This window comes from Podarcis vaucheri, assembly GCF_965113315.1.
Source record: "Podarcis vaucheri genome assembly, chromosome: 3".
Taxonomy (NCBI): Eukaryota; Metazoa; Chordata; class Lepidosauria; order Squamata; family Lacertidae; genus Podarcis; species Podarcis vaucheri.
Window position 1 is genome coordinate 51,429,650 of NC_138761.1, and position 25,817 is coordinate 51,455,466.

Below are 25,817 nucleotides of genomic sequence, written 5' to 3' on the forward strand. Positions count from 1 at the left end.
CCCCCTATTGCCCATTCCCCGATGGAAATGGAGCTGATTGTTCTCTTTTGAGGTGGGTGGTTTCTTTTAAAACCGTTCCTTGTCAGGCGTATTCATTTCCAATGCCTTCCTTTCAAGCGCGAGGCCTCGTGATGAAAGCCACCTTTGGCATCTGTGAGGTACCTTCATAGCCTCACGTCGCTGAAGCAGTTAACTGCCAACAGATGGTTTGCACAACGAGGACCATTTCAAGGCTATCATTTCACAGCACCAGCTTTTAAAATAATTGAGACTGAGTCAGCAAAAATATTTAAAGAAATCAAATCAAATAAAGGGGGAGGGGGGAGCAGAAACCCAGAAATGACAGAACTGCTTCACTATATAAGTTACATGTTGTTATCAGATTACAGGAAAGCAGGAGGAGAGAGAGAGAGAGAGAGAGAGAGAGAGAGAGAGAGAGAGAGAGGTATATATTATGCGTTGAGAGCTGTGTGCAGCACATGGGGCAGCAACAGCTATTATATACTTGAAATAAACTTTTGAATGTTTTGGACTTCTACCACAGTAATTGTTTTCAGACTGCCTTGTTTCAAACTTAAGGGATGTGAGGAGAGTTAAGCCTCTGGGCCCTTTCTTCAGCAGAGGAGAAATAAGAACTTTTTCTTAGCTGTGAGGTTCTACCAAAGGTGTGAAAGCCTACACTAAATTAATTGCTGGCTTTTGGACATGTCAATGTAGCATCAAGCAAATGACTGACATCATATGACTATGTAGCACCAAGGAAGGCTGACATCATATGACTATTTTTAAATTTTAAAAAAATCCCTTTGAGAGGTGGCTTTTCTGTAAGACTGTACCAGAGCCAGCCCTGTCATTAGGCAGACTGAGGCAGATGATTCTGGATGTCATGAAAGGACATAAGATGGCTAGTTATTTAATTTTTTCTTGTATTTTTACTTCCAGGGTAGGGGAGTGCTGCTTGTGGGATTAACTTGACAGCCTTGAGTACTATGTCTTCTTCTTCTTCTTCTTTGGCGATCACTTGTAGTTGAGTAAGATTGTCTTCCATAAACATGGTTTTAAAAGTGAGTACATAAGTGACTGTGGAGGTCAGCTCTGGAACCACACGTCCTTCCACAGTGGGGACATGGGCTTCTGGGCTGGAGTTGATCACGGTGAGGGTTTGCCAAGCATGCCTTTCTCTTAGCACATTTCTCCCTTTCGTCCTGAGTTTGAGCATCTTCAAAGCCCATGGCACCTTTGATAAAGGCTGTTCTCCAACGGAAGCACTCGCAAGCCAGTGTTTCCCAGTTGTCGGTGTTTATACTATATTTCTTTAGATTTGCCTTTAGAGAGTCTTTAAACCTCTTTTGTTGACCACCAGCATTGCGCTTACCATTTTTAAGTAGAGTAATTGCTTTGGAGGACGATAATCAAGCATCCTCACAACATGACCAGTCCAACGAAGTTGATGTTGAAGAATCATTGCTTTGACACTGGCGATCTTTGCTTCTTCCAGTATACTGGCATTAGTTGGCCTATCTTCCCAGGTAATGTGTAAAATTTTTCAGAGGCACCGTTGATGGAATCTTTTGAGGAGTTGGAGATGGCGTTTATAAGTCGTCCTCGTTTCACAAGCATACAGTACCTTGACTTGGGGTGGGGTATCTAACACAGGCAGTGAATGTGACTGCCAAGACATGCAGACTAGATAAGGCTAAAAACAGTTATTGGGAGAATGGAAAAGTGTCTTCTCCGCACTTACCTGCCTGTTGGAAGGAGTACTTTCACCATTATTTTTTGGAGCTGTCAAGGAAGAAAACATGGTATGTTAGTTGACCATAAAAATAGTTTCTGTGCAAGACCTTAAACAAATCTTTGAAACTTCTATGTAATAAATGAGGACATTGCTTTACAATTAAATATATGTGTGTGTATTGGTGGGTTCTCCCCCTGCCTAAATCTCCAGAGACCACAAAATCTGAAACAAGATAGCAGCAGCTTTCAGATTTTTATTGGACTCCATAACCCAGTTGTGGCATCTGGCTTTATCATTTCCTCTATTTGTGATGTTCTGGCTGTGAGTGTTGTTTTTTATATAGCCAAAACAATGACACCCCCACACAAGAAGATATCAGCAGGCCAGGATGAATCCTGAGCTTTGCAGAAGTACAAGAAAATCTTCAGATAGGGTTAAAAAACAAAAAATCTAATGGCTGTGGAACACTCCTACTCCAAATAGTCCATTGGGAACTGAGCGTGCTCAGTGGCAATGGAATACTGACCCAAGTCAGTGGGGTGGAGTGGGGAAATGGAGGAAACGGTGTGGGTCTGAACAAGCAGCCCTCCACACTGCAACATTTTGTTGCAGGTCACCTCTGAAAAAGCATTGCTGGAAGGGGTGGTTTAGTCTGCTGGCTTTCGTAAAAACCAGTTCTCCATATAAGTCACAAGTAACTTATGAAACTCCAGATGCAATATCTTTCTCATAAAGCTGTGATAAAAGAGCTAGTTAGGAGATCTTCTTACTATGACGTTTCTTTGTGTCTGCCTTGTTATCTTCTTTCATAACCCCCAGGCAACCCATTAGTTCTGGAACTGTTAAGGATTTGTCATTATTCACGTCACAGTATTCCACAAACTTTTTCACACATTTCTTGGGCTTGGACTTTTTCCTCAGGAATCTCTTAAACGGCTTGATTTCTTTTTTGCCGATATCACCACTAGCATTCTTATCCAGTTGTTTAAAATACCAGTGGACAACTCTTTCCTCCAGAGTGTGATTAGGATCTGGTTCTGAAAGCCTGCAAAAGACATAGGCCATTAAGTGAGCATAAAACCTTCACTATCAGTTTCCCCTCTTGGACCCTCCCAATTCCTTCATCATATTTGTGGTGCTTGTGCTACTGAAATAACAGGACGAGGGATCATTGTGAAGCCCCCTGAATACTCAGATTTGTGTCTGATAAAAACACCACGTACACAACTTATTTTGCTTGACCTCTTCCTTGCCACTGCTCTTCCAGTATCACAGAGGCAATACACCAAGAGAGGATTTCTACCCTTAATTTCTTGCTTGTGAGCTTCTCATAGACAACAGCTTGCCTCTGTTTCCCCCACTTTCCATTCGATGTAGCCAGTCTCGGTCTGAGGTGTGCCATAGCAGCTGAGTAAACATTGTCTCTGCCAGTGAAGGCACTACTGGGTTTGGTTCTGTTTGGTTCAGCCTATCGTTGCACTGCAATCAGCCTATCAAGAGGAGGTGCTCCCAAAGCTGCAAAAGGTAAAACTAGAATGCAACTGACAATCTTGTACCAAGATAGGAAGATTAACAGCTAAGCATAGGCTCACTGTATGCATTTGGTAGGATGATTATGAAATTTAAGATGAAATGGATAGTTTTATGTCCAACTAATCAGACTGCTTATATACCCACTGAATTACATGAGACCAGTGGCGTAGCGTGGGTTGTCAGCACCCGGGGCAAGGCAAGTAATTTGTGCCCCCTAACCCGTGGATTTGCGCCCCTAACCCATGGATTTGCGCCCCCTAACCCTAACCCCCAGATGTTGCGCCCGGTGCGGCCGGGCCCCCCTGCATCCCCCACGCTACGCCACTGCATGAGACTCAGAGAAGATACATATAGGATTGCATAGTCAGCACTATTAAAGCAAATGAATTGCCAAATACATCAGTGCAGCTGATTTACACAGTGGAGGCATGTTCAGAACTAAACATGTTCAGAACTTAATCAGATTTCTCAGCTAGCTCAGAATTCCGCCTCTTCAGTTCTAAAATGCACCACTGAATTTAAATAATTGGGCACAATCCAGCCACTGTTGTGGATATTAATAAGTCCATTTGGTTTCAATGGACAAAATATTAAGTGGACTTAATGCTCCATTTTTGGTGGATCATGACCTTGCTACTGCCAGAAAGGGACAAGTTTTTAAAATACATTTTACTGATGTGATGAAAGTCCAAACAGGTGAGGAACGTGAACATCTTAGTGACTGAGCTGCAACAACATGAGGCTAAAAACCAAGATGACCCTGAAATACCTTTCCCAGCGGCAAAAGTAATAGTCACAACATGAGCAAAGTGTGTTGCTCAAAATTATATCATGGCTCTTACGGCATCACGTTGCATTAAAAGAAAGGAAAGAGTGTTCCACTTGGAACAGAGCCAGCAACTTCCAATGCGCCTAAATTGCATGTAATATATTTTTATGAATTTATAAATTTTACTGGGAGAAACAGAGGCTATTTTCTTTTCCATGCGAAGTGTAAAACTGCCCACTGCAGAAAACGAAATGAAATGCTTTATTGGATGACTTCACTGCCTTTGACTAATGGCTTGGTGTCTTTTATTTCAGCATGCTGGCTATCGTCCAGCTAAAGCTAGTTAGGACTTAGTCCCAGGTTAATCATGACCAACTCAACTCCCACTGCTTTCAATAGGATTTAGTCAAAACTAACTTTAGCTAGGCTGGGGCTGCAGGCTGCTCCCTTTGGAAGATGAAGCCTTGCTCTTAAACATCCTTGCAACCAGCAGCAGTCAGTGAGATGATGAGGGTGGGGCTTTGTTGCTCTCTCAGCTTCCCAACATGGTGGGTTGCTGCTGCTTACTAAGAGAAAGAGGGGCAAGGCTCAGGTTTAGTGTGTGTGGCTCCACTGACATGCACCAATCTCCCCCAGCTTCATCCCTCACTCTATTGGAAGGTGGTAGTGTTCTGCTGTGTTGAGAAGCCAGGAGAACAATGTGTCCCACCAATGCCAATTCACCACCCACTACTGTCTGCAGCGTTGCCAAAATTCAGTGACCTAATAAAGGGAAATCTCACAGTGTGTTTATATGATCCTAACCAATACAGTAATTTGATCTAAGGTTGCTATTTTTGGGTGGTATTCAGCCTGCACAATTAAAAACTGATCTTATGTTCAGTTTGCCACATGTTTGCCATGTTTTGAAGCAAGAATATCCATCGGCATTTGAGTGTGCATTTCTCCCTGGTTTATTTTTGCAAGCAATTCCCCCTAAAGCAATGAACTGTTGTATATTATTTTCACAAACGTATGCATCGTTATGCACGCTTTCCCATGATGTGTGCATTGCAAACTCTTTCTTTGTTGGCAAATGTCATTGCAAAATTTGGAGATGTGTGGATTTCGAAGGATGGCTCATGCATTGTTTCAGGAAGTGCAAACTAGGTATGTTCGTGTTAAAACGTGAACCAAATCATATCCCTCGCTCATCCCTAGGGCACACCTCCTTCATGATTTACTTATGTGACAGCATCAGATCATTTCAGAGCACTCATTGCACACTCTCAGTCGAACCCCCTTTCAAAAGTCTTTGTGTTGTGGATTCATTGCATCTTGTTACTTTTCTAAATGGAAAAAATTCAGAAGAGCCAGTGATTAATTTCTAAGGTGGAAGGAAATTACTTGGCTCAAGCCTACCTGCAGAAGTCTTGCCCTTTTATAAGGAAGCCCTTCCTCTTAATCCCCAATGTATGGGAGCAGGCTGTAGTTACTCAGAAGTGGGGGAATTCACCCTGCTCATATTCTACTTGATCCTTTTTTCATTTAAAAGATCAGTGTTGAGCTGCGGTTTAAATTATATTTGATAACTGTCATTAAGCTCTAGCTGTCTTCCACAAAAGTAAAGAGAGAGGAAAAGTGACAACCAGAATTCCTTCCTAAAGCACACAGGGGACTGGAGCCAAACTCACTCACCTGCTGGAAGGATCAGAGACTGCATGCACCATGTCTGTGGAGAGCGCATCCAAAACACTTGTCAAGAACTCATTCTTCTTGGGTCCTGGACAACCTAAAATGGAAACAGATTGCTCGCATTATTTAAGTCCATGTTGTGAGGAGGGGGAGGGTACATCTGCACTAAAACGTGGGATACAAAGCCACATTTACATTTCGGGCATGTTGAGGGTCAGATGTAGGCCAAATCATGTGGCGTTCAGAGCTGTCTTCATAGCACAGAGCACACGTTCTGAACAGAGCTTCATATGTCTTACATGTTCAGATTCTTTTGGCAATCACGCCAAAGTCAAGCACTTGTAAACTCCCTTATTTCAATGGAAGAGTTATATCCAGTACTTGAATTCATACTAATTCCCAGTCCTTTTCCGTTGTTATGGCTGAACAGGGAATGTAAGCATGAACAAGAGTGTTGGTACTGTTGGGTGGATGTGTCAATTTTGGTTTCTTTCAGGTTCTTATTTTCCCATTATCAAGTTCATCCTGAAGATATTTCAACAGAGTCTTACTGTGAATTTCCTCCTACTACACACATTTTTGTACGCAATTTTTCCTGTTATACAATTTTTTGCAATGCATTCCTAAGATACACATTTTTGCAAAGCAATATTCCCCAATAGAGTGCATTTTAATGTTCTTTTCACTAATATATGTATTTACACACACATTTTACCAGAGTACCTACATTTTGATACATGCTGCTTGGCTGGAGAACAGCAATACAAAATTTATAATGTGCAAATTTTGAAGGATCGCTGAGTTTTGGTTCGTGAACCATTTTGGAAAGTGCCAATCAGGTAAGTTTGCCTTTAGATGCAAACCGAATCACACCCCCTACCTCATCCCTAGATGTGGGACATGCATGTCAGGCCTGTACCCAGCATTCTTATGGCAGGTCCCACATACGGCAGCCTGACTTTTCTGTACTGAGTGGAAAGGCATGATCTTTGCATGATCAGAACAAGATGGAGAGAGAATAAAATTGCAGAGCTTTGAAAAATTGAAAAACAAAGTGCGATATTGGCTTCATTACTATCAAATAATGGAGGCATACAAATTGGACAAAAAAGTTGGGTTCCAGGTGGAAAAATCAAAATTGGAAACAGAATTGTTAGATCCAAAAACTAAGAATTTGTCAAGAATGTATAACTTGCTGTGAAATGGAACACTCAGGAAGAAACGGTGAAATCAGCTATGATTAAATGGGCATAAGATGTTGGACATAACATAATGATGGCTGACTAGGAATGGTTATGGACCACAGGTATGAAATTTACGGCATGTAATGCCTTAAGAGAAAATTTAATGAAAATGATTTATAGGTGGTACATGACACCAGTTAAGCTTCAAAAAATCTACCATTTGCCCGATAATAAATGTTGGAAATGTAATGAGATTGAAGGTACATTCTTTCACCTTTGGTGGACATGCCCAAGGATTAAGGCTTTCTGGGAGATGATTTATAATGAAATGAAAAAAGTATTTAAATATACCTTCCTGAAGAAACCAGAGGCCTTTCTCCTGGGCATGGTCGGACAATTGGTGCCAAAGAAGGATAGAACTTTTTTTATGTATGCAACAACAGCAGCAAGAATACTCATCGCGAAATATTGGAAGACACAAGATTTACCCACCAGGGAAGAATGGCAGATGAAGTTGATGGACTACATGGAATTGGCGGAAATGACTGGCAGAATCCGAGACCAGGGAGAAGAGTCATTGGAAGAAGACTGGAAAAAGTTTAAAGACTACTTACAGAAATACTGTAAAATTAATGAATGTTAGAAAGATGTTGGAATGAAGTTATATGGCTTTAGTAGAAATGTTATAAGGAATTAAGTATAAATAGATTATTAGAGCATTAAAGGGAAAAATAAGGTTAGAATGTGTTAAGACAGTTATAGGATAGAAAACAGAGGAAGATGGAAAGGAATTGCTGAAACAATTAATAGAAGTGGAATACAAAAAGGGAGGTGTGAGGAGGTCGTGGAAATTAGTGAAAGAAAGATAAGATATTGAAAATGGACTGTGTTTTAAATGGGTTTTGTTTTGTTTTGTTAGTTGTATGCTAGTGTTTTGTAGTTTTTTTTTAATTGTATTGTATTATTGTATGTTTTTTCTTTTTTGGTTTTTTGTAGTGTTGTGTTCAATTTGTTGGAAAACTAATAAATATTATTATAAACAGATCTTTGCATGATCAGTTGATCGTGTGACCAAGAACCCCATGTAACCAATATAGAAAGGTCAGAGGTGGAGCCCGTGGTGGCCAGCACATGCCATGATATTGTAAGTGGGGCTCTCATGCATAACCCTTGTTCCCCTTTCTGGTGTTTACATTCCCTATTCAGGAATGTGCATTGCCTGAACAGGGCTAGAATCTATTTTCTGTTCATTCAGAACCTCCATCTGACTCCTTTTAATCTCAGAGAAGCCCAGCCTTCATACTGCCAACTTATGCTCTAGGCTTCAGATATTATCTGGAGACTTTGCTGCTTTTAAAACAATTCAGTTATGGCTATGTGGTTGAGATAATTATCGGGAGGAGCATGGCTACAGAGCTAAGAATGATTTCTGAAACAGTCACGTTGGTTTTTAGATACATTTCTTTAGTGCAGGGGAATTTACCCAAATGGATTCCTGTTAGAGGAACGTTACAGTAATGAAAAATGTCTGGTGCCAATTTCGTATATTGTAAGAAAAAGGAGTGCCTTGTGATTGCTGTTTTGACACAGAATTGACCAGAATTGTAACCCATTCTTTCTACACAGCAGCTTGTGGCTTTTATAAAGGACGAATTATAGAATATTACTTTCCCAGATAATGCAAGACTTTTCAATTTCAAGTCATTTCTCCCACTGTTTAACAGGCACTGTGAGGTGTTGAAAATGTTTAATCAGCCCCCATGCTTTCTTCCCCCAAAACCTTCTACTGGGTATAATGACGGCAGAACTGTGGGATTGTAATATTTTCCTGTTCATGTCAGCTGAAATATTCAAAATATCTATTTGGATTTGAAATTTGCCCTAGTGGTGGTTGGTGGCAGACCCTCCTCTCACCATGGCATAAATTAAGTCATTGTGTATGTGCACCCCAAATAATATTTGCTGCCTATTAGAATAATTTAGAAAGTTGTTTATGCACAAAATGGGAAACAAACAAATAGGTACCTCAACACCAAGCATGTTTATTTGGAAGTAAGTCCCAGTGTTTTAATGGGACCTATTTCCAAATGATACCAGTCATGATATACACCTTTAAATAATTCACTAAAGGATGCTTAGGCAAGAAGAAACATTTTCCAAAAGCCAATAAATATTTTATATTTGACAGAATCTACTTAATCTCCAACCAATGACACAACTAAACATTTACAGTGGTGCCTCGGGTTACATACGCTTCAGGTTACATACGCTTCAGGTTACAGACTCCGCTAACCCAGAAATATTACCTCGGGTTAAGAACTTTGCTTCAGGATGAGAACAGAAATTGTGCTCCGGTGGCACGGCAGCAGCGGGAGGCCCCATTAGCTAAAGTGGTGCTTCAGGTTAAGAACAGTTTCAGGTTAAGAACTGACCTTCGGAACGAATTAAGTACTTAACCCGAGGTACCACTGTATAATCTAAAAATGGTGGATGGTTCTCATATCAAAATTATACAAAAGGGAACATTCTGGATTTGTGGCCACAGAAACATGACACGTGATATTCTGTGAAGTACTGGTGTTGCAGGGGGAAGTTCAATCTGCAAAAATAAGGATAACATAAGGACTGCCTAGAAAGGCTGTTGTTCATCAGACAGCATTTTGAAAGGTGCTGATGCTATAGATTATCTGGTGCACCAACACAATTGTATCCCTACTATTTATGCAGAAAGAACAAGTACATCAATCTATCTGAATAAACTGTTTGCGTTCAAAAACATCAATCCTGAACTGTAATAAAATCAATGACCACAGTCATGGTTGCTTCTAGCAGTGGCACTACAAAGATGGCTGGATAGGAATTGTTCTTGGGGCCTCTGACAGCTCAGTTGGTTAGAGCATGGTGCTAATAATGCTGAGGTTGTAGGTTCAATCCGCATAACGGACAGCTGCATGTTTCTGCATTGCAGGGGGTCGGACTAGATGATCTTCAGGGTCCCTTCCAACTCTGATTCTATGCTCTCTTCTATGATCTCTACTTTCTAAGCTCAAATACATGTATGTAGAAACTACCCACTTTTCCAGCATGCCATTAGGCAAAAGTCAGCTCTTTAAAATCAACTTCAGAGTTGAACCAGGTTCATGACATTTAGTGTTGGACTAGATGACATTTGAGATCCATTCCAGCTCTATAATTTGCCTGTTTTTGAAACATGCCAATTACATAATTATTCTTATTAGTATTAGTAACAACAGCCCTTCAGGGTGTGTAATTAAACATGATGAAAATAGTAAAAAGAAACACAGGAGATAAGCTCTGAATTATAATCCATACAACATGTTGTAAGGAAGGCACCAAAATCAGCCATTGACGGAAGCTGTAAAGAGATGGTGCCAGATGAGCCTCTGTGGGGAGAGCCATATTCTTGGGACTATCACTGAGAAGGCCTTCTCATGTACCACCACCCTCCCTGAGCCTCTGAATGTAGCTGAACCAACAGAAGGACCTTCTCTAGTGATCAGAATTTCCTGGGCTGGTCTACAGGGAAGGAGGCTTTCTTTTAGCTATTTTGAGGCTCATGTCATTTGGAGTTTTAAATGCTCCTTGGAGCAACCTGTAGAGCTTTTATTTTTTTTAATAAACAAAAACAAAACAGGGGTTATATGAGTTCTTGCGTTTTCACAGTGATGATAAAAGATGGGTTGCTTCTAGCAACAAAGGTACTGCACGAGAATCTGCAGAGTTTGCTAAATTACAAATGAATGACAAATAGTTATGTTAATAGAAATAAGGCTGATAAACTTAATAACCAGCACTAGAAAAGGTCTAAGATAATAATGAAGTAGATAAGGATTAGAGAGAACTGTCCAGGCTGCAAGAATCAGAATGAGCTGCAAGAATCAGAATGAAATTTAGGTTTTACATTGTAAAGGATTGGCCATACCAATACGGTTGTAATATTCAGGTCCAAACCCTTTCCGTTACAGATTATCCAGACAGTCACTCATCACAATGGCTACCTGTTTAGTGTTTTGGCTTTCCAAGGCTGTTGGATCTGAGAGATAGGAGGAAATCCCCCATACTGAGTGGGCTGGGACTGAGGAAAACAAAATGTTGGGATGTGACAGATGTTCTGACACCTCATGTTTGGGGAATCAGCCAGTTCCAGGAACAACTATGGCAGGGATCCAGCCTGATCTACAGTACACAGTCGTCTCTGAAACCCTTGCTAAGATCTCTGTACAGATTGGATTCATGGCGCCAAAATTTTGCTCTCTACAACAGAATTTTGACATTTCCAAAGGCGTGGTGAAAGTTTTCTGGCAAGTAGGGTGGCGGCAGCCAGCTCTGCCCGTCTTGCCAGAGAGAGGAGTGGAACTGAGCTGCAGTTGCACAAGTAATGGCTTGCACCACTGAACCTAGAGGAAAACCCATAGTATTCTTCTGCCAAGTTCTCATACACCTTATTACAGCTGATGCACTGATTACCTATTGAATCTAGTTTGGGTTTTTCCCAGGCAAGAGGTACAAGCCATATCTGAGTGATCTGTTTCTCCTCTTCTACCTGGAAACCTGCCATTCCTTTATGCAGTATACTCTGCAGCCCTCACTGCCACAATCTAGTCAGAGTGCAGAATTATTTACTGAAAATTCATATACACAGATTGGGTACAACCCTGAGGTTTGGGGGTGAGGGAATGAAACTGACATGCTTATTTAATATATTGAACTCCTATTTTTCCTCTCTTTTTGGGACTATCACAGCAAAATATGGTGCTATGAGGGGGGAGGGCAAACTGTTCCTGTTTCTCATGGACTGTCACTCAAGCTGCTTCTACTTTTCATCCCACTCAAGGTGCACCGAGTTGCGCCCAACATTGGAGGGGCACATCATGTGTGCATGATGTCACATGCAATTGGGCTGCACACATAGGGCGATGTTCACCCTCGTGCATCCCACCTGGCTGTTGAGCACTCACCTGGTGGCAGGGCAGTGGGGATGTCAGCCCCCTCAATATTGGGGGGGGGGCTGAGCCCCATGCCCCCAAATATTGAGGGGGCTGATGCCCCTTATACTCCCTATACTCAGTGCCCTGTCCCACTCTCTCTCCACAAGGGCCCACAAGTTCCCTTGGAACAGCCTTCAGCAACCTAGTATCATTTAGATGTTTTGTACTACTGCTCCAAACAGCCTCAGCCAATGCAGACAGGGCCTGCTGAGGCGGGCAGAAGATGTAGTCCAAAACTTCTGGAGGGCATCGGATTGGTGAAGGCTGCCTTGGAGTTGACAGTGACAGGTTGAAGATAGATCAACAGAAATCAGTGTGTGAAAAGGCAAGTATGTGAAAAGACAACAGTACTTATCGGAATCACTTAGAGCCTCAAGCAAATTGCTGAGACTATTTGAAGAAACATAGTCAAGGGGTTATTGTTAAAAGTGAGTACTATCCCACCCCCATGTTAACCCTTTAAAAATCTGAAAAGGGTTTTTTTTTTTTAATTGCCTAGAGTAAATCTAGCAGTTTCTCCCTCTCCTTCTTCTGAGATCATGATGCCACATTAACCCGACGCCTGTGAGTCCTGACATTTCTGTGAACACAACTGAAACCATAGATATTTTTTTTATATCATAGGCACAAATGTAAACCAGACAAGTCTAGTTCCTAATCATTTCACATCTGGTAATATGCAAGAAATAAAATATGGGAATGAGCCAGAACTTTCTGATGTTTGGTCAAGCTTTGGAAAGTCTTGCGAATATTCCCACCCCCACCCCCTGATATATAGATCATTTTTAAAGAGGACAGAAGGATATTGTTTCCTTCCTTCTGCTCTGGGGTGTTTACTGAGTCGCTGGGCAATTTAAATATTTCCAGATTGTGTAGATCAGGAATTATTAAGAGAGGAATCGATGAAGCTACAGTAGGGTGTGGCAATGGAAATTGGACTTTGTCATTCCTTATTCGAGAGATGCTGTTTGCAGATGACACAGCCTTGACAGCATACTCCAATGAAGTTCTATGGAGACTCACCAACTGTCCAAGCCAGCAGAGAGTTTGGCCTTACCACCAGCGTTACAAAGACCAACATCTTGGGTCAGCAAATCACCAACACTCCACACATCAGCACTGGTGATCACATGCTTGAGGTGGTAGACAATTTTGTTTTCTAGGGTTCCACCATAACCAGCAATCTCTCCATTGATGCTGAGCTGGACAAGTGCCATGTCAAGGCAGCTACAGCAATGGCTTGTCTTTCCAAAAGGGTATGGAAGAATGTGATGCTAATGTCCAGTACCAAGATGAAAGTCTACTAGGCTTGTGTGTTGAGCACACTGCTTTATGGAAGTGAGTTGTGGGCAACTTACAACTGCCAGGAGTGATGCCTCAACACCTTCCACATGTGCTGTGTCAGGAAGATTTTGGGTATCACATGGCAGGACAGAATCTCAAATAGTGATGTGCTCTCCCAAACCCACATTCCCAGCATGTTTAGACTCCTGTCTCATCAACATCTATACTGGCTTGGTCCTGTTCACAGAATGGAAGATAGTAGGATTCCCAAGGACATTAGCTGAACTCACAGGGACTTACTTGTGCACATAGGATTGCACTGCCACAACCATCGGAAGTGACTATGAAAAGCAGTAGAAGTGTGAGATGATCAGAACCCTCTGAACTTGAAGCATGGGAAGTCCTATTAAAAATTTATAATTTGGCAGAATATTCAGATTATTTGATATGCATATGTATAATCTGGAATATTTAATGTGATTTGATTGGATTGTTAAAGTGGAAAATTTAATGAAAATGATTTAAAAAAAAAAAAAGGATTGCATTGCCACAAGTGAAAAATTCATAACACAAGACTGGAGGGAGGAGAAGCTGCTTGATCCCTCCCCTGCCCACTACTTTCCCGCTCAATTTCTACCCCCCCACCCCATTTGCTCCTCACCCCGCCTCGTCCCAGCTGTGTGTAACATTGTTGGACTAATACTGAACTGCAGGCTTAAACTGCTTTTGGGGATCTATTCCAGCATCTCTGTGTTCTGTATCATTATCCTTGAGATGAAGCACATGAAGTGCATTGAAAACATCATAACTGCTCTCAAAATGAAATTAAAGGCTATCGGTTTTCATTATGAAAGTGCTTTGCTTGATCACGGTGTCAATATCACTTTCACAAGTTTTTACCACAGTTCTGATTAATCCTCTTTCTGCATCAATCTGTATTTTGCTATTTTAAAAAAACCCATCTTAAAACATGTGTTTAAGTGTGTGTGTTTTCACAAAATTTGCATTCTAATCCATATTTTAATAATTTAAACCCTGAGTCGTGTTGCGACTTTAGGAAAGAGCGTAAAATCCTGTAAATAGCCAAGATTTGGATCCTCACCTGGGAATGAGATTTATGAACCAGGTAATTCCTTATAGAATTCCTAGAGGTCAAATTTCACAAGAATCCCTATATGTTGATCCCAGGGTGGGTGCGCTATATCAGCATAGAGACCCTGCCTGTGGCTTTAGGATCAGGTTTCTTATACAGCAGTCTTCCTATTTTGACCAAATCAATAAATAAAATGCACCTCAGAATGACAGGGAACTTTCCACTGAATTATCTATGGTTTCCTGAAAACGCCTGTCACATAAAACTGAGATGGTATTTAAGTAACAGAACTCTCTTTATGGGGGGGAGGGAAGCCTGATATTCAAGCAAAACACCGAACTTGTCACTGTGAATTTTATAACTCTGTTGCTTAACCTGATGTGAAAGCACAGAAAGGCCAAGCTTTTAGAGCAAGCACAGGGTGAATGTTTGACTTCCCCGACTTACAGTGTTGGTGAGTAAGTGTGCTTTAACGTTTGCACAGTGGAATCTCTGTTCCACACAGGTGTTATCAAACCCTGAAAAATTCTCCTGAGCTTCGTGCTGCGCTTAATTTCAACAGACTTGGGAATAAAATGGTTGACCTGAGGAAGGTCTAGCTGGATGTCAGGAATAATTCACCCTCAGTGAATTCCTCTATGCAGGCAAGAAAAAGGGCAGCGGGAGAGCTTGTCAAGGAATGTTTCGAGCAAAACTTTCATGCCTCAGCTTCTCTCTCTCTCTCTCTCTTTCTCTCTTTCTTTCTTTTTGGAACAGCCACCTATATTGTGTGGCTTTGACAGATTACATTAATAATTTCTTGTAAAGGGTTGAAGTTGAAACCACACGATGTTAGCCTGCAGGTTCAAAGATGTAACACAGAATTAAGTGTTTACTTTAGAAATAGTTTTGCCCACAAGTATGTTTTCCATTCAAACACAAAATGAACCATGGAGAAATTAGGCCAATGAATGCATACCTCGTGTGACAAGGATATACACAAACACTTCACCTCAGCAAGGAGCTAAATAGCATAAAGTTCTCCAGTGTCAAATGGGCTGTGCAACCCATAGGCTACCTATCAGCACCAAGGTGTGTGTGTGCGTGTGTACACTGAGAAACCTCTAACTCATGTTTTCATGTGTCCCTACAAATTTTGCTGTCGGCCAGCAGGCGGGATTTATTGTAAATTGCACTCTTCTCAGCTGTTTGGTGGGCGAGGGGTGAGCAATCACAATGGTTGAAGAGAACATTTGGAAGTCAGGCTGGGAGCAGGGTGATCTATTGGGGTAGACTGTGTGTGTCTGCTCTTCTCTGTCCTAGAAGGGAGAGCCTTTGAAAGTGTGGATCAGATTGCTTATTTATTTATTGAAATATTTATAAACTGCACTTTCATAAATGTATGAGCATCATAAAATCAGTAAAACGGTGATATTTTTTATTTTATTTTTAAGATTTCAGGTGCAGCCCCACACAGGTGAATGTTTTTCCATAAGAGGAAAAGGAGCCAGTGGGGATTACTTCTGAGTAGACATGCATGGGATTGCATTGTTAAAAGTTTGACAACACAATATACACATCTATTCAGAAGTAAGGCTCATTGGGTTCAAAGAAGCTTCCTCCAAGGTATAGTATCACAGCATAAAAATAGCCAAATAAAAGAGTGTTCATATTCTGGATAAACCTTCTTCTTAAAAATGAACTCGTTCCCTACAAAACCTAGAAAAGCCACCTGAAAATGTTTAATACTTATGATCCCATATAACTGTTTGACCAGGAAAAGTTTCAGGTTAAATATTAGAGGCTGAGTTTAAGGTTTAAATTGGCTCAGGAAAAGAGAATTTCATTTTCAGAAAATGCTTAAATACTTACCGACAAAGTATGGTGCAGAGACAGCAAATGCCAAGCAACTGGGGTGTCAAGGGAAAATGGACAATGCTCTGCTGAATGAGGAAGCATCCAGAGATATAAAACTGAAGGTGGGAAGCAATTTCTTTTTGCCTCCTCTGCCAATTTTTAGGTAGCTGTCCATCATATTAATTGAGACTACTCGTGACAGAAATTGGGGATAACAAACAAAGGTAAGCATCTATTGCTAGGTAGGAAATTGTAACACAGAGGTCCAAAATTGCATTAATTCCAGTGCTTAAATTACTGGTCCAATAAATAGTCTGGTAAGGGCATCTTCTGGCTTCTCTTTTTGTCAAGCTCTACATTGGTGGCATGGTTTCAATGAAGAGGAAGTGCCTCTTACCCAAGAACAATAATTCTGCTGTATGCAGATGACAGAATCCTATTGGCACAGCATTGATTAGGGTTACGAAGACCTAGACTACTATTTTTTATTTTTTTAAGCAATTACCCTTTGGCGGAACATCTAGCCATTAATGATGTCAAAAATGAAGATTACGGTTTTTCAGACATAAATTTCAAAGTTATAGCTAGATGATAGATGGCCACTCAATTGATCAGACCGACTCATTCAAATATTTGGTCATTTATTTTTCTGCCAACAGCAACTGGAGGAAAAATTTATTAGGTTTAAGACTACCACGAGCACTGGCAATCATCTACCTTTCCATAAATAGTTTGACTTATGTTGCTCTAATAGTTCCTGAAGCACTTCACTTGTTATTTGGTGCTCAGGTCTGGAGCACTAGTAAAATAGTGAGGACTGGAACCACTGTAAGCACATTCTTTTATTACTTTTTTTTTTTTGCCAAGCTACACTTCTCTTACTCAACTGAAATTTACTAATTCGGTATTATCCACAACAAAAATTGATGAAGTCTTATAAAATGCCTCATCACTGTGAATATCTAATTGTCTCTGTAATTTACCTAAGTTTGTATTTTATCTTTGAATTTTGCTTAAGAAAAGACATTAGCATTTGTGAAGAATTTTGTTTCTGTTATTAAGTTTTGAAGGCTTTTAAAAATAAGTTACAAATATGGTGTTGCATCCAGTGCAGGACTAAGTAACTTGTTCTGTCAGTGCAAGGAGTCATGCACAAGGAACTTCCCCACTCTTCTCTCCTTGCAGACCCCCAAACTCTATTCCGGGGTTTCCAGATTTCTGTAGGGCACAGTGCATGCCAGAGAGAGGAGCAGGGAGTTCTATTGTTCCATGTTTATTGCTCCTGTTTAGTAACTGTATACGCGAAGGAGTGCCTCCACCCCCATCGTTCAGCCCAGACACTGAGATCCAGCACCAAGGGCCTTCTGGCAGTTCCAGCACAGCTAGAAGTGAGTTTACAGGGAACCAGGCAGATGGCCTTCTTGGTAGTGGCGCCCGCACTGTGGAACGCCCTCCCATCAGATGTCAAGGAAATAGACAACTATCTGACTTTTAGAAGACATCTGTCTAGGAAAGTTTTAAATGTTTGATGTTCTATCGTGTCTTTAATATTCTTTTGGAAGCTGCCCAGAGTGACTAGGGAAACCCAGCCAGATGGGCAGAGTATAAATATATTACTACTACTACTACTACTACTACTACTACTACTACTACATCAGGAGAGGGCTGAAGACTTATGAAAATCCAGTCTACAATTCTTCAATTGTAGAATGTGCTTCTGCTCACCTGCTCTATTTCCCCTGTCACTTTGTTCTAAAAAGCAGATTGCCATGTGGCACAGGATGAAGATGGGCACAGTGGTGCTCTTCAAGAGAAACCACCACAAAACGTGTCCATTGAGTAGGTCAGGCCTCTGGGCCATAGCTGGCAAATGCTAAAATTGGGAAGGCAGCCTTTTCCCATCGTTCATAGGAGTTTAACATAATAATAATAATAAAAAAAAACTAAAGCTGGTCAAATATATTACGGACTGAATTGCAACCCAAAGTATGCATTTACAACAGTGCTTAAAATAGAGGTTTATAAATGGAAACGCTGACAGAAACTGCACTACAATGATAGCTGGAGGGGACATTACTTTACCACCGTGGAATGGAACCTAGCATGACAAAAATGTATCCCTATATAGGCTGGCTGTGGGTTGATATTGACATGGCCTTTCCACGTCTTCCACAAAAAGTGAGAGGCTGGCACTAACCACTGTGAATTGCCATCCTCATTGGGTGGTTGATAAGAAGCTGTGAAATAGCTACCACCAAGAAGAAGAAAAACCACAACCCTATAATTGTTCAGTGAAGTGCCTTTATGATTCTTGCCCGCCCCCTCATATCACTGCCCTCAGTGGAGAAAATTTGCAGGATACTTAATATCCCCCAGTTCCCTTGGGAAGGCTTTGTGGAATTTCTTGCTGAGGGTACTTCAGCACCTCGTGCAAGTGGGGCCATAATTACCAGGCAGGAGTTATTTTTATTAAAACTGCCGATCCACCCGCATCTGAATCGCTCCTCTAAGCCACTAACAGAGAGGTCTGTGTAACTGGGCTGTGCTTTCAAACCTGCCTTTGGAAATTGGCATCTGTGTGGAATGGGTCCCTTGAGCCAAATATAATATAGTGTACTTTATTAAACCACAATAAGCTAATGCTCGAGTAGCTTTAAGAGTCTCTGTTAAACCCACAAGAAGTAGGGAAATTGAGACGTACATCTGACACTGTCCTTAATTTGTGCACTGCACAGTAAGTATCTAGGAAATGAGCAGTCCCTCCTTAGCTTCTAGAATATCCTGCAATGACAGAAGCACAATGATTGTATTAAAGAGAGAGATGATGGTAATTATGGTTCTAAAGTGTCTGCCAGAAAGGATGGAGTGCAGCAGACTTCATATAAACTACTTTACTGAGTGCAGTTTGATTACTAATAGTCTTGGGTCCACTTACAGCATCGAGATCCAGTTACATGATAGCAACCCATTATGGATTAGTTGGATGGTTTCTCCAGAGAGCCACAACGTTGGATGTTAGGTTAATTGAGCACAAGGTGGTGAGTGTCTCAAATTCACTGATGCCGCCCATGCATTCTTTGCAATCAAGCGGACAAGAACACAAGAAGAGCCTGCTAGATCAGGCCAATGGCTCATCTAGTCCAACATCCTGTTCTCAAAGTGGCCTGCAGGAAACCAGCAAAGAGGATTTGAACTCAAGAACACTCTCCCTTCCTGCGGCTTCCAGTGGCTGGTATTCAGAAGCATTACTACCAGTGATGGAGGCAAAGGTTATCCATCATGTCTAGCCATTGATAGCTTTATCTTTGGGTTGCAGAATAGCCATCAGATATAAAGCCTAGAACCTTCTGCTGGAAAATTTCCACTCTACTTTGCAGTATGCTCTTGACCATCAAGGTGTAGCTCCATGGCTTCCAAGATAGCTGCAGCTTCTTCCCTGACTCCATGCCTCACAGTCAAGTTGTAGAAGGAAGCAGGGCTGCCTACTTCACATATTCTGGCCTATAACAATGGCCATTTTACATTTCTATTTTATTAGAAAAAGAGGTGCTGGAACTCACCATGAATGCCTCTCTTGTTCTCTTATAATGGCAATGGCGTCTACCTGAGAGGTGCCGGAACTGAGTTCCGGTGAGTTCTGGCTGAAAAAAAGCCCTTACAATGGCAATTATCAAACGTTCCTAAGAGTATTCCTTCTAGAAACGTCTCTGTGAGTCTCTCCACAAAACAGAGACAGAGAAAATCCATCTCACTTTGTTGTGCTGCAACTTGGATAGTGTGGCGGGAGACAGAAATACAGCAAATTATGTTTGGTAAAAGGGATGGGTCAGTAAAAGTCAAATAAGAAATCATGTGTGTCTGTTTATGCGCATGTACCTATGGCTCAGCTTGCATGCCATTAATGAGTTATGTCCAGAAGGGAATGGTTGGACATGGAAATATGCCAAGCCATACCTGCTGCACGTAAAAGCCACCAGAACACTGAATAGGCCAAAACCATCATATAGCAAGGTATTGCTCCGTAAGGATTTCCAGATCAGGCCTGTTTTCTTGGTCTCTAAGCAACAAAGGGACTTGCTCCCCCCACATAAGAAACAACCCATGATCTGAAGTGTATATCTGATCTGTACAATCCTTCCACCTTCAGTCATATGAACAGTGGGGTGTAGGGTAACATATGGAATCACTAGAGCTGTTAAGTATATGAACCAGCCCTCTGCCTCTGAGACATGAACTTTATGAGAAGTTCCCAGCATTGCTTGGGTGAGAGGGTTAGGAGGCAATGGGGGAAAATAGGGGATTGGGGGGAGGAATGGAAAGATAGAAATGCAGCGTGCAGTAGGATGAGTGTGTCGAACTGAACAAGGAAAGCATAGAGGAAGGAATCTTCTCTTTCAGGTGGGCTGTCCCAGAAGACAGAAGTGAATTCTTTCAAAAATGAGTCACAAGAAATAAGTCCCAGCAATATGCAAAGAGACAATCTACCAGTTATTTAGCCCTACAAGGTACAGCAGATCATCTCACCTGAGATCCACAAAACCCTAAGGAGAGATGTCTGCATTGTTGGGTGTAAGGTCAACCACTGAGCCAGGTAGTTCTCTGGGACATTTAGTGGCATGATATTAGAGAACAGTGCCTCTAATATCAAGGTCTATTAGTTCCAGTTTAAGTATGCAAGGATTGCAACCCAAGTTGCACTGAACACAGTAGGACTAACTTCCAAGTAAAAATGTATTGGATTGTGCCTTTAGATTTTGACTGATAGTGTTTTTCTAACAGGAATCTCTTTCCACAAGCTAGATAGTATTAAAATGAATGGATTTGGGGCCTCTTTCTTTTTTCAAGGATGCACTCAGTGGTCTGGGGGAAAGTGTTAAACAATTTCTGTTTAATTATTAGTACAGGACTAAAGTGTCTTCACTCCACAGCCGACCCCTACTCTCCTTGGTCAATCATTTTGTTCAGGTTCATAAACCCAGATTCAAAACACCACAGTTTTTATGTGAAAACGAGTGTCCTTGGCTCAGTTTAAAAAGAAATGAAGAAATGCATTCATTTCTTACCATAATACTCTCATTTTAAATGGACACATTCATTTGAATGAAAATATTGTGGTAAGAAATATATGCTTCTCTGTGTTTTTTGGGGGGGCGTTGTGTGTGGAAAAAAAGTACATTGGGTTCTATTCTCTGCTTTGCAGGAGTGTTTTGCGAGAGCTACATCCTCCCTCACCGTTTCCACCCTTAAGAGAATTTGACCATTGGGCATCTGCTTGCATTCCCTCTCCCAGCTCCAGCCTTTAACAAGAAGTGACTATTAAGTGAAGTCTGCCCCATGACACCCCACAGTTACAGATGGACGCAAGTTAGCAACAATGAAGCATTCACCCAAGTGCCTGCAAAAATCTCCAAGGCCAGAGCCCAGGCAGCTGAGGAATTCTACAAAACAAGGTTTTCACTGTGGAGTAAGTGGCGAGTTTTTAATCTCCCAGCACACTCGTTCTTCCCAAATGACCTTGGTTTCATCAATCTACCTGTCTGTCTCTGGGAAATTAATGACCTTCAAAAGTAAACACGACTTGAAACCAACAGCAAGTTTTGGTTTTATAAACACTAGAAATGCTAGCTCCACAATGGAGCATATTTTTCCAAAGCAGCTCTAGGTTGCCCCCCCCTTTCCTTTTAAAGCAGTTTCTAGACCTTACAAGGACTGCTCCTGTATGGTTTCCATCGATCCAGGAATTCAAGCTGGGCACCTGCTTAAGAGAGTGAGCTTATCATAGAATCATAGAGTTGGAATAGACCACAAGGGCCATCGAGTCCAACCCCCTGCCAAGCAGGAAACACCATCAGAGCACTCCTGACATATGGTTGTCAAGCCTCTGCTTAACAACTCAGTTTGAATGGTGCAGAAAAGAGAGGGCTGCTGAGTGGAAGAGGCAAACCCTGCTACACCCATCGAGGAGCATTTAGGATGGGGCTCAGTGACTGCTGTACTTAGCCAACATCATGACAGGTTATTTACCTGGTTATTAATAAATAAACAAATGGAAAAGACGAGCAATAGGAGCTGGCCAGAAGCAGAAACAGGAATAACTCACAAGTCACCCTAAATAAGGGTTGCCACATTCTGAAGGGCACAAACCCAATTTAAGCATATCCGGCGCCGTGGTGCAAAGATCACTCTGCCCCCCCTTTCCCAGAGTTTTCAACCTTTTTTAGGGCTGGAGGAGGCAGGCAGCGGCTGGGGGGTGGCTCCTCTGGTGAGGAAGAGGTGGAGGCTGGACGCGGCGCCTCCCGGCTCAGCTGGCTGCTTCGTGCCACGATGGCCATGGCAGGCAGCACACTGAGCGAGCAGGACTGCTCTGAGCGAGCGAGGGCGTGTGTGCCGCTCCTGCTGGCTCGGTTTTTTCCCTTTTAGCCTTCTGGCGCCCCGCAGAATTCGGCGTTTGCAGGCTAAAAGGGAAAAAACTGAGCCAACACTCAGCGGGAGCACTGCACGCACCCTCGCTCACTCAGTGCGCTCGTTTGGTGTTCCCCGGACTCTTGCCTGGCGCCCTCCAGGAATTGGCGTTGTGGCTCCCTGTGCCACTAGCCTCTATGGGTAAGACGGACCTGCCCCCTACCATCACCCCACATCTCCATCGCTAGCCCCCTCCCTGCCACTAACCCCTTCCTCACCCGCCTGCTCTCCCCTTCCATCCCTCCCCTCTCTTAGGGTGGCCATATTGACAGACCTACCCTTCCCACAGAGGCTCCTGCTTGCTGGTGCTGGGGGTGACTCCAGGCCACTGAACGGGCTCCACTATGGGCTCCTTTTCAGGCCTTCGGCCTCTAACTGGCCACCAGCAAGGTCATATCCAGGATCAGGCCAGGGCAGGGAGTCTCTCTGATCCTCCTTGGGCCTTCCCCAGCAGTAGCAGTGACCCCAAATGGCTGCTGAAGCCACGTCAAAGAGGAAGCTGCAGGCAGGACTAGAGAGGCCATGGAACTGCTGCTGCTGCTGCTGCAACCACCAGCCACATCCCATCCAACACGGCTTGAGCAGCTGTTGGGGGCAGCTGCCACTGCTGCTAGGAAAGGCCAGGCAGGACCAGAGAGGCCACGGAGAGATGAGCCTCACTGCCTGGGCCTGATCCTGTATACGACCATGCCACTGGCCACTTGGAGGCCAAAGGCCTGAATGGGAGAGGTGGCTCCATTGCCTAGCTGCTCAGCGGCCCCGAGTCACCCCCGGCACCAGCAATTTGGAGCCTCATGCAAACAGGGTCCAGGGAGATAGCACAGCCAGGAGTGGGCACTGGAAAGGGGCGGCGGCACTCCAGACTCTGCTGTGGCACTTCTGTTTCCGGGGCACAGATGCAGCACATGAAGGCAGCAGAGAGTGGCTGACTCTGAAGAGAGCCTGCCCTCTCCCACCCTTCGGTGGTATGCGCATGCCCCTAACACCCCCCCAATAATAATACACCCCCAATAATAATACCCCCCAAAAAAACAGACATTTCATTTAAAAAAATATATATGCCAAGATGGGCATACTGGCCCCCAAAACCAGGACATGTCCAGGAAAAGCTGGACATATGGCAACCCTACCCTAAATGCCTTTCGGCCCTCATGAAGCCTCTTTGGCTGCACAGATTGTTTGTGTGACAATAGCCAGTTTTAAATGGGTTGTTGCATAAATTCATTTCCATGTAAATTCATCAGTGAAGGCACTGATTTTATCAAACATTTCAATATTAAAAAAAAAATTGTACGGAAAAGTTGAGTGCCTATTGCTGTTTGGTGTCAGTGATACATTGCTCCTTATTTCTAGACTTTTGTTCTTGCATTGATGTGGCAGATGGCATGAAATGGAAAGCTTTGTCGAAGCTGCCTGATCAGCTGTAAATTAATGCCTAGCAAGTTGGGTTTAGTCCAGGCAGGGGCTAAGGAGGGAGACGTGCACTTAAGTTTCAACATAACAAAGCAACTTTATACTGGGTCTGACTGATGGTGCCTCTTCAAGGTATCAGACTGAGGTCTCTCCCTGAGGTCCTTTTGACTGGCAATGCCAGCACTGGAACGTGAGCAATATATGCTGCACATCACCATAGAAGTGGGAAATACAATATGCTGAGCACTAGTGAGCAGCATGTAGCTGTGATACAGGAGGGTTGAATAGGTGCACATCTGTGCTTGAATTAGAGCAGCCCCAGTTCAAGGTGAGCACAGCTCCCTCTCATGGGCGAGGGCAAAAGGGCAGTAGTACAGAGCTAGCGCCAGCTGCAAAAACTGGCATTTTCGAGTGGAAAGGCCACAGGCCTGCCTGATTTTTACATGCACCTGAAGAGTCATTATTAAGGGTTCCACATGATGCTTCCCTTGCTTCTACAAGGCAGAGGGCATTTTGCATGCCTGGGCTTAGGTTGTGGAACACCTTACCCATTGCAATTAAGTGAACTCCTTTTGTACATTGCTTCTGACGCCTGCTTCACTCTCTCCCATTTACACGGGGTTTATCTGATGCAGACTGCATTGATTATAGTGCATCACTCTTTAGGTGTTAAGTATTTTATGTCGCTTTATGTATATATGCGCATATAATATTGATCACCTAGAATTGCCCTTTCAGTCTTTTTGAGTAATTGGCATGCTATCCCCCCACCCCGAGAAATGGCCACATACTCCGAGGGTTATAAAATATTAAGTATAGGTGGCACCAAACAACTAGTTTATTTTTCAACTAGAAATGCAAGTTTTTTGCCAACGTACAAGGAAACATTCCTGAATGTTTCTGATGTTTCCCTTTTCAAGACGTTTCTCCTCTTCCTTCAGGACACCCTATTGTTGAGCTTTTCAGAACATTTTGATAAATAGATTTCAACAAGAGGACCAACCATGGAGAAGGAGAGTTCGTGAGACTTCAGATTATGGTGCCACCAGCAGAAACCGGCACCACCTCACTAAACACAAGTATGCAAAATAATCTGCCTGCTTGGCAGGATCTGGCTCAGAGCCAGTTGGCTTAAGTTTTTACTGGCAAACTAGGGCATTTGAAGAACTTTCAGGAACTCTCAGTGCAAATGAAGGCAAGGTTGCCTTTACACGTGCAGTGGATTTCTGGCTAATGTAGATTTCTATTATCTTTGGAGCTTAGCAATAGGTTGTAGACACTAATTCATTTACAGCACAGTCATACACAAGTCTCACTGCATTTGATGGGGTCAGCGGCAGACTTTGAGCTTTCAAATTTCAGCGGCACACTGTGCGAAGCCAAAATTTGGTGCCCTCCTCCCTTCCCTCTCACCTTCCATTCTACATCATTGTGGCGGGACTCCCTACTGCACCCTCTCAGCTCTGGAGTCATCTTAATTTTTGGTCTCATGAGTTTCCATATCCACAACCTGGGGGTGTGTGTGTGTTTTGCTGCTGTTCCCATTTCCTATCTGTCACCCAAGACACCCTCCTCACTCTGCGTAATGGTAGGAAATGTCCCACACAATATTTTAAAGTCAGGCTTGCAAATGCCCATTTGTCTGCCCACCCTGGCAAGAGAGAACTGCATACAGGCACAGAAGCTTTCATAAGATGGAAGGCAGTTGGCTCATTTTTTCCTTCTAGGACACCAATTCTTCCTTCACCCAAATGACTAATAATTGCGGGCAGGAGAGTTGTCATTACTGTTGTTGTTGTTGTTATTATTATTATTTTAAACA

The 25,817-nt window shown here is 42.6% G+C and overlaps 1 protein-coding gene across 2 annotated transcripts in view; it reads right to left on the bottom strand.

Moving 5' to 3' along the window:
• Positions 1-25,817, bottom strand: part of SMOC2 (SPARC related modular calcium binding 2) — a 135,274-nt gene that overhangs the window by 1,793 nt on the left and 107,664 nt on the right. For both annotated transcript variants that reach the window (XM_082217113.1, XM_082217114.1), the window contains 3 exons: positions 5,718-5,811; positions 2,509-2,783; positions 1,745-1,785 (listed from right to left, as the gene is read on the bottom strand). In XM_082217113.1, the coding sequence (XP_082073239.1) occupies positions 1,745-1,785; positions 2,509-2,783; positions 5,718-5,811 (410 nt within the window). The remainder of the gene's footprint in view (positions 1-1,744; positions 1,786-2,508; positions 2,784-5,717; positions 5,812-25,817) is intronic.